Below are 14861 nucleotides of genomic sequence, written 5' to 3' on the forward strand. Positions count from 1 at the left end.
GCCTACCATGTACTCAGTTGATTTCCATCTTCCTTTTTTCATCCCTGGTGTTCCATGGCCAACAAAACTTGTCACTCTAAGGTTTAAGGCACATCCATTAACAACTACACGATTAACAAAGAAGCAATGCAAAGTAGTGGTTTTTCATTCTAACCTCCATGATTGACTCTCACAGTTGTGCCATGTCTATCCATGAAGGGAGAACATCTAGTCTGGGTCTGTAATGTCAGTATTACAAAAACCCATGGAATTTTCCACAACCACTGGAAACCATGAAGGGTATACTATGTTTTTCACTGTTTTGTGCACCTAGAATAGATGACTAACAACATAGATCTTAACACTGAAATATCTTTGAGAAAGAATTTCATCTGCAAAAGAGTAAAGAACACTGTAATAAATAATGAATTTCAAGTAAGAACAGAGTCACCGTCTGTCTTTAAAGGGCGTTGTTAAAAATGCAGAAAGCATACTGTACAGAGAAAAACCCCTTATCTACACTTGCCAGGGGCAGGAACGCTTACTCATGCTTGTAAGAGTTATTTTTAAACAGAGATAATCCCTCAACAGCTCAGTTATATTCAAAAGCAGGGGATACTTAATAAAGTTTACTGAACTGAAAGGAAGTAGATACTTCACTCATACCAACACAGCTACATACCTAAATAAATAACCTTAAAAAAAGTTATCAACACTGAAACAAGTGCACCACCTTCTCCTTGCACCACTCATCTCTTCTTTCCACATTTGTAAATATTTTTATGCTCTTCAAAGACTTGCTTTTGTTGATCCACATTCCACACCTAGAGCCCAGGAGGAGAGACCCTGAGGCTCTCAGGTCCTGGTTGTCCTGAAACACTGAAGGTGACTGAATTATCCTGAAGTCAGTGGATGGAAAAGCTGGAGCTTACATCCAAAACCTTTTCAGAGCTAAAAAGATTTACTCTAAAAAATGTATAGGGATTATTGTTTTTCTTCTGAAAGCAGCACACAGGTGGTCTACTCTGTTTCTATTGAATGTTCTCAAGACTTATAACATACTATTGCAACATAAGGTCATTCAAAGGACAAGAATGTTTTAAAGGTAGCTCGAGCCACTGTAAGATATTATTAAAAGCCTTCATGGAGCTTACCAAAGAACAATAACTGTTCATTCAGCAGGGAATTATCAGCAGAAGACATATCATACCATAGCTCTCTAAATACCTTCCAAAACTATTCAAGCATCTGTTTTTTAACAAGAAAGAGACAAAGATATAGAACAGAGTTAGCATCTGTCATCTAGGTTCTAAAATATTTTTCTCATTTGTTGCTTGTCCAACTGTATAGGTACACATTGTCCTGGAAGGTATTAACACATGAGCTGTTATCAAAGCACACACATTTTACCCCTGGCTGGTTTTTGGGTTTTTTTTTTGTTTGTTTGTTTGTTTGTTTCCAATGCATTTTACATCATGGGAGAATTTAGAGAGAAACTGAAGTGCAATATACACTAGCCAAAAAGAAGAGGAAATATAACTTCTGGTTAAATTCCCAGAAAACAGACAGCAGCTGACTCTACTTAATCAGCAGGTAGGTTTTTGTAAAAACCTAAGGATAAACAGGACTGAAAACCAATCTTGATTTATGACAAAAAAGTAGATATTGTGCTTTCAGATACAATTATTTTATTCAGCACAGCAGACTATGAACACAGAACAAAGACCACCACATACCATCTGCTTTTGTGGCAAGCACATACGAATGCATGGTTACATAGAAAGAGAAGCTGTCAGTATTATGCCAACTCAAAACTGTTGTCCAAACAAGCTGCACTTGACCTGTGAATAAAAGCAAAACTGGAGAAGAAAACATGGCCTTGAGCCATCTTCATGCTCTTCCTATTCCAAAAATCCCTCTTCAAGAATAAAGCTAAAGCGGTTCCAATTTGTAGTATCATCATGAGAGTTGTAACAGGAACAGTGTAAAAAAGGGGACTGCTGCTACTGGGTACTGATAGTACCACCAAATATACCAAGTAAACCTATATTCACCTCCAATTTTCCATGGCAGATGCTGTTGCTACTGCCAGCATGACAGCAACATTAGGCTGAGCAGGAAGACACAGAGACCTTAAAGAGCAAGTGAAGAAATCCTGTAAAACACCATAAGAATGTAAGGAGCATCAGAAATTGCAACACCAAATCAGTACAGGAAGAAGATGGCACAAAAACTTTCAAAGCTATTCACTACACGTCTTTACTAAGCACACTGATATCTATCACAGGCACATCTTTAGCCCTGAATCCTTTGGCCATTTTCCCAAAAGAAAGGCCAGGGCTGACAGGCCATTGTTTACCTCTGCACCCTTTGAATATAGTCCCTCAAAAAACAAAAGGCAGACTATCAAATTTTGATGCCTCACAACACAGAAATGTATTTCAGTCAGAAGGACTCAAGAACTGACCCACTAGATCATGCCAGAGATAAACAGCACAATGGAAGATAAATGGCTGGTTTTGATTATTGACTTTTCTGCAAGCAGCTATAACAACATTATACTTTTTATTATTCTATGAATAACAAACAAACAAAACTTTTACATAAACTTGTACCCAAATACTACCACATATTGGAAGGCATTTTATATAGGTTGATTTGCCTATATGCCATTACACAGCAGAACTGGGACAAGGTTCACGCTCACCTGAGTTTCTTCAGGAATGTAAATATTTCACCTTTTCTCATTACTTCCCTTTTCTCTTTAACTAACTTATTCAGTGGTGAACAGTTAAACAATAGCCTGTATGTCAAGTGTCCTTATTTATACTACTCTCCTTTGCCCTCCACCACATCCCGCTTACAATAAAATCCACTGCTGTCTTATAAGGACCCTTAAAGAAAACTTTACACAGCTGACCTGTGCAACACCTGTGCAGAAAAGTATTTTTTGCTTTTCAGTGCAGAAAATATGTTTTTACATTGCTTTAATATATTTCCTGTCCTATTTTCAAAATACCATTCCAATACTGATCATTATAAAATAGCTTCTCTGAAAATCATATATATACACTACTGTTTCATTGAAATAGGACACTACTGCAATGTAGCACACTGCCAAATTCTGTCAGACAGAACATTCTTTAAAACAAGTATTTATCCACTACCCATAGCATATGGTCACAGCAATGTTTGCCAACATATCAATTTCTAATACAAGCTCCAAGGTGAGAAAATTTTCATACCTTTCATGTTTTCAAAGCCTTTAATTTACTCCGCTCCTCCTTTCAGCTGAAAGCAACAGAAACATAGCTTCCATGGTAAGTCAAATCAGAACAATAGACTCCTTGTGTAGTTCTACTGATATTAGTGAAAGAATGCCAAGGAAAAGAGCAGAAGAGTTGGAAGGAAGCCTTGCATAATTTTTATATCTTTGGCCTTGCCTGAAATCTAACAGTTTTAGCACAGTAACTAAACTGTTCTGAATTCAATTTAATAATTATCTCTACAGAAATTCTATCCATTTAAACTATTAATGTGTTCCTTATTATTTTAGTATCCAAGAGCCTTGCAGAACTACATGGAAGTGGTATTCAGACCAAGACACCCCCCCCCCCCCCCCCCCAAGGAGTTTGGCTGCCTGTGCTTGGGGCCAGTTCTCTGATACCGTTTCAGCTGTTGAGAGCACTGTTTGGGAAACCTCAACCAGCCTTGAGGACAGCTCTTCAACAAAAAGCTAGAAGAAGCCTCAGCAGAGTCACCATCTCCCCCTCACCTTGTTTTAGCCAGCTCTTGCCTCTGTCCCCTGCCTGAACTGTTACAGCCACTGCAGTCAAGTCCATCCTGGCCAAACACTCTATTGACCCTGACCCTAACTCAGACTTTACTCCCTCCCTTCCTTCACCTTGGACCTGCCTCATCACTATATACTCATCTGGCAATCTAGACTACTGGCTGACCCTGGTTAGCATCCCCAAACCCGCTTTGCTCACCTTGCTTGGGTACGGTGAGACTGTCTCTTTTCAGCGAGGCCACTGCCTGCATCTGCCTTGTCATCACGCCTAGATACAGTTTTACCTTCTTTCAGCATGACCTGCCCTTGTCTGGTGCCTGACAGGTAGACAAAGACTATTACTGCAAACTTAAAGAAAGGTAATGAAAACCCTAAGGTGTGGATTGAGTCAGAGCTCCAAATGCTCAAGCAGGAAGTCTGAACACACATGACACTAATCCCGGCCCCAATCACTCATTTGTTTTGCCTGACTGGACCAAATGGCTGATCCTAGCACACTGCAGCCTAATCCATCAGCAGATAGTCTACACAAATTCCTAGGCAGAACATGGATGTTTTCAGACAGGCAACCAGCCAGCAGTGTTGACAGAAGCACGCAAGTCACACAGCTGGGTGTACTTCAGCCTGTTCCAAGCTTTGCACTCCAGCTGGAGTCCAGGAAGCCAGAAGCATTCACACACTGCACTCTGAGGGGTGACCGAAGCCTCCCAGATGGCTTAAATCCTCCAGCTCAGCTACATAAGAAAGTATCTTGCAGCCTGTCCTAAACGCCACACTGCTTTGTCTATGCTGAAAGCAATACCTAAACTACCCAGCTCAAAGTAAGCTGAAGTATCCTTAGCAAAGTCACAATCACACCTTTGACTGTGGCACAGCCATACCCAAAGTCAACCTAGTTTGGCAATAAAATTTAAAATGAGTTGAGTACAATTATAAACAAAGGCAGTCCCTACTCTCCCTTGGTGAAGATTTTTGTATAGGTGGAATTTTTGTTGGGGGGGGGGTGGTGGTGTTTGTTTTTCAGTTTGTTTGGTTTTTTGGTGTTTGGGTTGTTGGTGTTTTGGTTTTTTTTTTTTTTTTTTAAGTAAAAAGGCTTTGTCTAAAGCCTCAATTCCTGCAAGTGTTTCTTTGGATAGTATTTTTTATTTCTTATCAGCTTCTCTCATCTAGGATAGGATATGCTGACTAGCTCTGTGAAGTAACATGCAAGTAAAGCAAGAATACAAGTTACCCCTGGAAACCCATCAGAGTTAAAATGGCTAAATATTTCTTAACTTCTACTGTGTGAGAGGAAGATTATGATTTTTGTCTTCAATACCCAGCAAGAAGGTACCCACTTGAAGAAGCATAAAGAAATTGTGGGTTTACAGCTCCCTGTGCATAATGAGAATTATTTGCAAAGTCTTCCTTGAAAAATGAGTTGACTGAAGATAAACATTAAAAGTTACTATGATCTTAAAATTCACCAAACCCCAAATTGTCTTTTGACGGATTAAATTGGATAACAAAGTATTTATTGTATGTATTTATAATTACAGTTGTATTGTAATTAGATGCATTTAAGCAGTATCAACAGCAAATGCAATTAAAAAAAAAAATCTTTTGTCAAACAAATTTTTACTGTGTCTGCAGAATTCAAAACAAGCCACCATTGGAGCTGGAGAGCTGTAGTGTTGATGGAAGACAAGCAAGACACTTACTGTAAAACACCCTTGTTTCCAAGCATTGGAATAGTGTTTCCTACAAAATATTAAAATACTGGAGATTGGCCAAACACTGCTTTAATATTTCTGAACCAAAAGCTCTTCAAAGTCTATTTAAACTATGGCCATCCTGTCACTGTCATTTTTTACCTCATATTTCACCAAAGGACATTTGATGCTAAAAAAAAAAATTAAATCACCTAACAGCTACCTTAATATTACTGTTAAACTGTGTGGAGTTTCTTGGAACATGAAAGTTCCATCTAAGCTCAACCCAGCACTCTCACGGGAGCAAGTAATTTCAGCAAGGGCTACTTTTCTGTACTGAAAAAGGAAAAAAGGCATGGCACAAAGCAAAACAGTACAAAAAAGGCTGAAACGGAATGATTTGCTGAGGGCCAAAAAAAGATTAGAGGAAAGACTGAATGTGGCGCCCAGGTCTCCCAAACTCAGGCACAAAGTACAGTGTCTTTGAATCCAATGCTTCAGAACTGACTGACAACCATAAAAATACCCAAGCCAAAGTTGGCTGAAGTCAACAACCATGTTCCAAATCACAAGGTTTGGGCACAAATATTTTGCTGTCATTGTCTTTCCTCTCCTCACATGAGTTACATTAATTCCCAAGCGGGTATGATGAGCACAGAGGGAAAATCTGAGTCTGGAACCAGCTTTCTATGCAGTCCTTCCCCCAGGAATCAAGACCACATTGCAGCAACACAGCAGCAGTGGCAGAAGACAAAGGAGTTCATCCAGTGATCACACCCCCCTAAGGAGCCCAAACCCAACAGCAGAACAAGCTTTTGAAGGGTCTGGGCCAACACACTACAACAACTCCAATTAATTTCTCACCTGCTCTCTAATTGCTCCCCATGTTTCCTTCTCCAACAGCAGATGTAGAAGAGAGAGTAAGACTAAGTTGACAAGTATATTAAATAAAATAATTAAATAGGTATTTCACATCTTTTCTGGAGAAAGATTATAGAAATGCATTATTCCAAAAAAGTACTAACCTATACAAAGGTTTGGGCATCCTCAAACATATTTGGGAGGAAAAACATCAGCATTAAAACAACTTCACAGGCGTGCAATCTTCTAGACACCTACATAAGAAAAGGTCATTTCCACACCTTCATCTCTGTTGGGGAATTAAAAAAACCAAGCCAAACAAAAAACCAAACAAACCTATAGCTGTCTCCAAAATGCTGACACAGCACACCCATCTTTCCCTGTATGAGCAGAAAGTCAGCAGCTATGGGTTATTTTGGAAGAAAGTAGTGAAAGACTTTCAGGACTCTTATATAAAATACCTTGATAGCCAACAGATCTCTCTTCTATACTTAGACTCTCTCCTGACTGCAATAATGGCACATATTAATTGACAGCAGATACTCTCCCTTGAGCCAAGACCGTCTCACTCATTGTGAGAGACTGAAAGAGTTAATGTCTCAAACATTGTGGTGGGGCAAGTTCTGCTTAAAGACAAACCCTGTACAGCAAGGAACCAAGGTGAAAAGCCCATCAGCTCAGACATCAGCAACAGGAGGGGGAGGGTGTGCTGGAGGGTGCACAGCTCCCTGTTCTGATACAAAGATCAAACAATGGCCAGGTCTGCAGGGAAGGAGAAGTTACTCCACAAATGACCCCCAAGCCCAAAGGCTCACAAACTGCTCATTAGCCTGACAAGTTCGGGTGCCCGCCCGAAGGAGGGGCAAGGATGATAGAAGGACACAAACTGAAGCCCCGGGTGCGAAAGCCCACCAGGACTGGACCCCTCGGCTAACTGGACACAGGACCGGTGAAATCTTTCTCTCTTCCTTTTTCTCTCTCTGCCTTCTTCTCTCTTTCCTTTTCCACAATCCCTACATCTCATCCATTTAAGACATAAAACTGTTGACCAAGTCTGGGACTAAGAGTGGATGCAGCCACCCCTGGGCCCTTCTCTGAGGAGGAGTCTAGAAAGCAAGGGGGTCTGCTCTGAACCTCATGACTCAACGGGAGGGATCTCCTTATTCCCTGAATTGACATATATGGTTACCCTGGGTTACACGGTTTACAGAAGTAGTCTTATGCCAATTCCTGTTGTGAGAAACCCTGCCACCTACTACCATGCCTCCCTAGTTCAGTTTGCTTCTGTTATGAATAAAATCTTTAACTGATCATTTGGTGTCATTTCTCTTTAATTTAGTCCAAGGGAATTTCGAATTAAACATGACTCCCTGGTCTATCCAGTCTGGTGGTGTCGTGACACTCATTTATGATTTATGTGGGTTTATGATTCAGATATTACACACTAAACTTAATATAGAGACCAATGGATAACTGGAAACAGATTTATAGAATCATAAGGCTAGAAGGGACCTCAAGAGGTTTTTAGTCCAATCTCCTTCCCAAAGTTGGGTCAAAACTGAATTCAGACCTGGCTGCTCAGGGCTTTATGCTGTTGAGTCTTGAAAACTTCCAAGGGTGGAGACAACACAATCTGTCTGTGCAACCTGTTCCAACATTTAATTATCCTCAGTGATTCCCCCCCTCCCATATCCAGTAAGAACCTCTTTTGTTTCAATTTATTGCCCTTGTCTCATTCTCCCACTGTGCACATCAGTACAGAGCCTGGTTCCATCTTCTTGATGACATCCTCAGAGGCATGGGAAGGCTACTGTTGGGTATTCCTCAGCCAAGCCATCTCTTCCCCAGGCTAAACAAGCCCAGGTCCCTTGGCCTCTCCTCACAGGAGAAGAGCTCCAGCCCCAGACCACCTTGGTGGCACTCTGCTGAACTCACTCCAGTTGAATTGATCTTTCCTGTACTGGAAGGCCCCAGCCTGGACACAGTATTCCAGGTGGGATCTAACAAGTGCTGAGTATAGAGAAAGAAAAAAACCTCTCTTTCTCTACCAGTCCCTAGATATAGCCCTGCACACTCAACTTTCACTGCTAGATAAAAAGACAACCAAGATCAGCACAGAGGCTCCCAAGGATGCCATCTTTATCACGGAATCCTTCACCAGCTTCAGTTTGCAGATGATTCCAAGGCTTTGTCCCATCCACTGCCTTAGTCTGATCCTCAGGCTGATAAAGAGTTCACCAACCATCCAAAAGAAAAAGTAACCAAACCTACAGGAGTGCAACCACATATCCTGGATTGCTTCTCACTGCATCTGCAACCAGCTGTAAAACACAGAGCAGCCTTCTGGGAGTACATGCCAAGAGTTACACTGTCTTAATTTGTTAAGTAAAATTGTTTTAATTCACAAGCATTGTACAAGTTCTGGCTACCCTCTCAACAAACTGCAGAAGGCAATTGAATAAAAGAAAGTTTCCAAGGACTGTTTAGTGTTTGGCACACACATAAAACACTAGTCTTAAAAAAAAAAAAAGATTGGACTGCCTTAATTAAAAAAAAGTACAAGGAAAAAATAATCCCAGACTTACCAAAATATTTTTAAGTGTATTACAACAGCATTTTTTTAAAACTTCACAATTTATTGTCTTTATGCACTCCGAAATGCTTGAGATACTCTTTAGAGGAGACTAACATACTTTCAATGTCTCAGTCTGGACCTCACCTGGAATTTTTTGATAATTTTTTTTTCTAATCAGGAATTCCAAAGTTGCAAAAACTCTTTAAGAAATTTTCAAAAAGTGTCAGTTTAAATGAGTTTTCCAGTTCTGACAAACAAAGCCTGAAATTGTCAAAAAGAAACATTGCCTATTTTGTTACTTTTTTCCTCAGTGTTTCAGCTGTTATAAAGGCATGGAAAATTTCATCTTAATGGAATGAGTGAATCAGACCAAAATGCAATGCCTGAGAGTCACTGGCAAGCTGGAATAGAAAACCTCAAACCTAAGCAAGTGTTCCACTGCTCTTGGGCAGGAGCATGCTGCTCAGTCACACATCAGCAGCGGGTGAGCCTGGAGAGACTACAGACAGGTAGCTCGTTGGGCTTCAAGGGACAAAGGTGCGAGCTCAGAAAATTGGGAAAACGCTAAATGAAAAGGTGTGAACAGAAGTTACATAAATGTATAAGAGGATTACTGTATCTCATGATTACTCAAAGCTGGATGTTTTCATTCCATTGCCTTAGGGAAGCACCATGGGTTAGTAAGTCCCTGTGGGCCTGTCCCACCATTTGGGGAATCCTCCCTGGGCAGCAGCAACAAGAAGAAGGACCTGCACAGTATGAAAACCTACAGCTGAACTTAAAGTTACACCTGCCACAACAAGCACTGCTAGAAGTGGAGCTGACTCTATACCACTTCCTTATCTACCTACATCCTCCCTCAACCAACATACATTCAGTTAACAACTAAGTACTGCCATGTAACACAGAGGCTTCTGGAGCAACCAAGAAAACGCATGCATAGAGTCCACACAGTACAACCTTTTGTACATGGGAACTCTGCAGTTCCTCTAATTGGGTAAGGTTGGCTCATTGACAGAAGCTGGGAACATCAAGGTTGTGTTCACAAATTGTGCAGACATCTACAGGTGGCAGGCACACGGATAAGAAGAGGAGAACACAAGCAAGTCTGTGCTTTCCAGAAAAAAAGTAATTCAAGTATTTTCTAATCACCAGAAATGCACTCCTCAGTTTTTACAAAAAATTCAACATAAACTTACCTGAAACCAGGTTGGTTTTTTTTTTTTTTTCATCTGCCCAAATAAAGGAAGCAACAGTGCATACAACAAGGGTAAATGCAGGCAAAGGGAATTTACCTGTGTCTAGTCACGGTTACAGTTTCACACTGCCCAACCCAAAACACGAAGCGGGTAAGTCTGCTCACTTATTTCTTACTTTAGGTTGATATCATCAATGCATTATAAATGCATTGGCTTGTGAGAAAGAACAACCTGGCATTTCCAATTCCAGTTTTCTACCTTCTAACATGATGTTTAGGTTAAACATAGTCTTCTTTTACTCAATCCAATATCACCTGCAGTATTTAGAAAGTTTTTCAAGTTCTCACTGAATATTCTAAATTATCTCAGTGTCTCCAGTAGCTGAAAAGAATAGCGCATGGTCGTTTATATTCAGAAGTTTTTAATTATTTCTGTATAGATGGTGGATATTTCACCCTGACAGTTTAGCCAGCACAGAATGAATGTTTTGCCAATTCTCAGAGAGCAGCTATGGTTTGGAAATAAGGACTTAATTCATAAAAGTAAGTACCTGCAAACATTTTAACTTGTGCCCAACTCCAGTCTTTAAGTGGCTATGTATACTCTAATAATTTTGTTGTATTAGAACCTAAAAAACTCAGAACAATAACATTAGGTTTTGAATAGTACGTGATTATTTTCCGCTATCATTACCTATTTCTAAGACTGAAAAAAGCTGAGCTGTTTTCACCATCCAACTGCAATGGCTTTTATGGCACAACCTAACCTCCCCAGAAGACAATAAAGTAATGAAACAAGCTACAAAGCGCTACCTTTATTTAAGGTGACTTTTCATCAGAATAGCTGCCAAAAAAACTTCTACATGGAAACTACCATAGACCCTTACATGAGTTTTGATATTTTTCTTATAGTATTCTGACAAACTTGGAAATGCAACTTAGCACTCAATAGGTCAGAAAATACAACCAACATGTAGTCACTATGATATGGTGGGCCGTTCATGTGAAACGGTAACCAGATTACAAAGCTATAGGTAAATTTAGGAAAGCATCTTGACCCTTATGCTTTAATGTATTTAAAGGAGGACTAGTTATGGATATAGATATATATATATGTAATAAAAAGTCTGCTGCAGTTCCACTGAAGCTTCCTTCCAAGAATGCCACAGTTCTTTTACCTTGATAATGACTTTTGCCTCATAATGATCACTCCAGGCAGTCTGGAAGGTCTTACTTTCCCATCTCTACAAGGAGGATAATTATAATACAGCAGCATTGCTAAAACTGGAAAGTGACCTACCTGCTAACAATGGCTTTGGCCACTGGGGCCTCTGAACCAGGGCTGAAAGTGACTCCAAGCAGCACTTGGAGACAAACTTTCAGTCCACAGTACTTCAAATTCAGTGACAAAAGCAAGTTTTTTTTACTTCCACCGTCCTTTCGGCTCTTGAAGTCTTTTTAGCTTTTCCAGCCATACTTTCCTGTTTTAACCTGGTTTTGTCTTCGCTGGTGTGTCCCCTACGCCAAACAGCTAAAACCACACGATGGAAGACAGGACAACCATTAATACTGAAAAAGAATCGAGACGATTCAACCCTGACCACTGTCAAAAGAGCAGAATAAACCAACTGAAAAAGCATGGATCCCCCTTCCAGGCAGGCTGCTGTCTATAAGCAGTAACACAGGCGCAAGCCGCACGCTTGTGCCCGAAGCGAAGCCCTGAGGCGGGAAGCGGGGAGCCGCCCCACAGCACTGCCGCCCTGGGCATCCTGAGGAGCCGCTGGGGCCGAGGGCGGTCTCCCCCTCCCGACGCCGCTCCCGGGAGGCTCTGCAGGCCCCGCCACTGGCTCCGCTCCCGTCCCCGAGGGGCCGGGGAGAAGCTTGCCCGTCCCCAGCCCCGCGGGGCGAAACACCTGCCCTCGGCCGCGCCGCTTCCTCACGCACCCGCCGGCGAGGTGAGCCCCAGGCAAGACCGCCCGCCCCGCAACCGCCGCCGGCCCCCGCGGCGCCCCGGCCCTTACCAGGGAGAGCACTTTGTAGGTGTTGGGGTCCTTGCTCTTGCCGCCCGGAGCTTTCTCCGGCTCCTCAGCCACCTCCATGGCCGGCAGCATGGGCGCGGCCGCAGCCGACGTCCCGCTGTCAGCCGCCCCTATCCCGCCGAGGTGATCCTCATGGTCCTTCCCCGCCAGCGCTTGCTGCCCGTTGCCCTGCATGCTGCCCGCGGCTCAGCCCTCTGACCGCCGCGGCCACGCTTATTAATAGCGTGGCGGCCCCGCCCCGCCCCGTCCCGTCCCGTCCCGCCCCGTCCGGGAGCGCGGCCGCCGGCGGCGCCCGCTCCCCCGCCGGCTCCTCCGCCGGCCGCGGCGCGGAAGGAGGAGCGGGCTGCTCCCCTCCCTGCCCGCCCCGCTCGGCTGCCCCCCGCTTTCCGCCCCCTCCCTGCAGGTGAGGGCGGGCCGCCCGCCCCGCGGCTCTGCCCCGCCGTGACATCACGCCGCTCCAAAATAGCGGCCGGGGGAGGGCGCCGGGCCGTGTTTACGAGGGAGCGCGGAGAAAGTTTCCGCCGCCCGACCCGCGCCGCGGGAAGCGGGCGGAGGCGGTGCCGCGGCCTTCCCCGAAGCCGCCCGGCGGCGGCGGCACAGGTGCGCGCGGGGGCGGGGGGTGCCGGTCCCGGTGCCGCCAGAGGCGCGCAGCCAGCCCCCGGCGCCTCTTGGCCGCCCCGGCTCCGCTCGCCGGAGCTTTATTGCCGGCTGCTGGTCTCCGCGGCGGGCCGAAGGCGCTTCTCTCTCCCTGCCGCCTAGTCTTCGCCCCTTCCCGGGGAGGGTTTCCCCTCCCGTCCACCGAGTGCCCGCGGAATCCCCCCCCCCCCCCCCCACGCGGGGCATCGGGCCAGCCGGCTACCCGCTCACCCGGCGTGGGAGCTCAGCAGGCGGCCTCGGCGCCCTTCCGGGGGACCTTCCTTCTCGGTTTGGGGTGACTTCGGGATAACTGCCCCCAGGCCAGGCCGCCCTCAGAAGGTGCAGCAGCCTTAGGGTGAAATTCCTGTTTGCGTACCCTCCCGGCTCTTGTGTTTGGGCAGGTACCGTGTGGCTCCATGGTACCGCCTCCCGCTGATTCTCCCTAAATTCGGCCCTGCTGTTTGCGTTTTTACTGACCCTACCTGCCCGTGGGGAAGGCCGGTTGGGCCCGCGTGTGTAAGGGGCGGCTGTCAGCGCGGGGACTGTGAGTGTACCGCCGGCCTGCTGGCTCCCGGGAATGTATTACGCTCCGTTTCTCTAACAGATGAGGGAGTGTTCAGCAGCATCAAGGCTCTCAAAGTATGCTTAATTTTAAAATAGCTGAAAGTATCTCATTTTCCATTATTTCTTATGTTATTATAATATGTATAGTTATGTATATTGACATTAGACTTTGTCTTTCAGTGCTACTGTGATGATGGTTTTGATTTGCTAGGGCTTGAGGAGTCTATGGTAGATTTATTTTAACTGACAGTGTATTCAGAAAAGAGTGGCACTCACATAGTTTCTGACAAAATCTGTGATTTCTGAAAAATAGCTACGGTAAAATGAAAATTTCCTTTGGAAGTGACTTTGATCCCTGTCAAAATGTTGTTGCTGTGTTTTATGTTTCAGCTGAGTTGCACAGTCAAACTGCCACTACACTTTTTTTTTTTTTTTCCTAAAAATGAAAAGATACTGCTATCACATGGTGGTAGGTTAACATCTTCCTTTTCTTTCCATTTCCAGTCACGCTGGCAGGAAAGAAAATGCCTTCCCCCCCACCCCCCAACCCCCCCCCAAATCAGAGAAAATTAAAGGCTTTCAGGTTTTTTTTACAAATAATTAAAATTTCATTTCTCATTTTCATGTTTTTGTATGTAGAAAGATATTTTCTGATTAATTTTATAAGTCAAATAGAAATCTCCTTTCTTGTCCTGTGTAAGTCATCTACTCAAAAGTTTGAATAGCACACGCTGTGTAGTCATGATTCAAACCTATTATGTATAACTACATTGCAGACAAAAATGTACCTTTTTTTCCACAGAAGGAAAGGGTATTCTGCAGCTGGAGCTAAATTCTGCGTTGTTCATCCAGTAACTATTAATTAACGGTTACTTACCTATGTACAAATACTTATGAAGCACCTTCAATTTTGTAATTTCTTTCTGCGTCAATACAAACACTTAAGGTGCTTCAGGGTAAGCATGGAAAATAATTACCCAGCATGGAAAATAATTAACCTACCAGTGAGAAGTACACTAATTTCAGCTGACTGACAGGGTGTCAAGGTACTCTAGAAAAGAGGAGAATGGAAAACCAAAAAGGATTAAGTTTTGACACTGAAGAAATGGGGTGAAAAGTCTTTTCTGTTGAATACTGGGAGAAGAGATGAAACATTTCCAGCGTTAAACCTTCAGAAACCTACAGCTGCTTGATCTCTTTGCGAGGAGATTGTTAAATAGCAGTCAATTACCATTTTAATAAATCTGTGACAAAAGACATCTTTGTGCAATGAATTAATTGCAGGGATTACTGAGGTTGCAAATCCAAATTCCAAAGAATTGGCTGTGACCATTTCAACAAAGACTGAGGAAGCCAGGGCTGCTGCCAGCGCAGCTGCCAGCTCCAGCTGTGACTGAATCAAGCTACCTCACCAAATGTCAAGGGAGAACAGCAGCAACACCAGCTTCATGTTTCCAGGCCTTATCTGTAAAGGGAGTCATCAGACATTATCAATTTTAATTTGCTGTTCAGCCATTAGCAGCTG

At 43.5% G+C, this 14861-nt stretch overlaps 1 protein-coding gene and 1 long non-coding RNA gene across 4 annotated transcripts in view; one reads left to right on the forward strand and one right to left on the reverse strand.

Annotated features, from left to right (window-relative positions):
• LOC115344745 (ectonucleotide pyrophosphatase/phosphodiesterase family member 1) overlaps window positions 1–12345 on the reverse strand; it is a 58899-nt gene extending 46554 nt beyond the window's left edge. Inside the window, exons 1-2 of one of the 3 annotated variants that reach the window (XM_041125203.1) lie at window positions 12119–12217; window positions 11398–11628 (exon numbers count right to left, since the gene is read on the reverse strand). Coding sequence is in view for 2 of the 3 variants with exons in the window: in XM_030022647.2 (XP_029878507.1) it covers window positions 12119–12310 (192 nt within the window). In the remaining variant the exon portion in view is untranslated. Of the gene's footprint in view, window positions 1–732; window positions 832–11397; window positions 11629–12118 lie in introns of those variants that run through there. The other 2 variants (XM_030022647.2, XM_041125202.1) reach the window with 2 other exon arrangements.
• Window positions 12346–12482: 137 nt separating this feature from the next.
• LOC115344873 lies at window positions 12483–14595 on the forward strand. Its single transcript, XR_003924667.2, has 2 exons — window positions 12483–13411; window positions 14139–14595. It is a non-coding gene; the product is annotated as an uncharacterized LOC115344873 (long non-coding RNA).
• The last annotated feature ends 266 nt before the right edge of the window (window positions 14596–14861 follow it).

This window comes from Aquila chrysaetos, chromosome 8 (genome assembly GCF_900496995.4).
Source record: "Aquila chrysaetos chrysaetos chromosome 8, bAquChr1.4, whole genome shotgun sequence".
NCBI classification, from domain to species: domain Eukaryota; kingdom Metazoa; phylum Chordata; class Aves; order Accipitriformes; family Accipitridae; genus Aquila; species Aquila chrysaetos.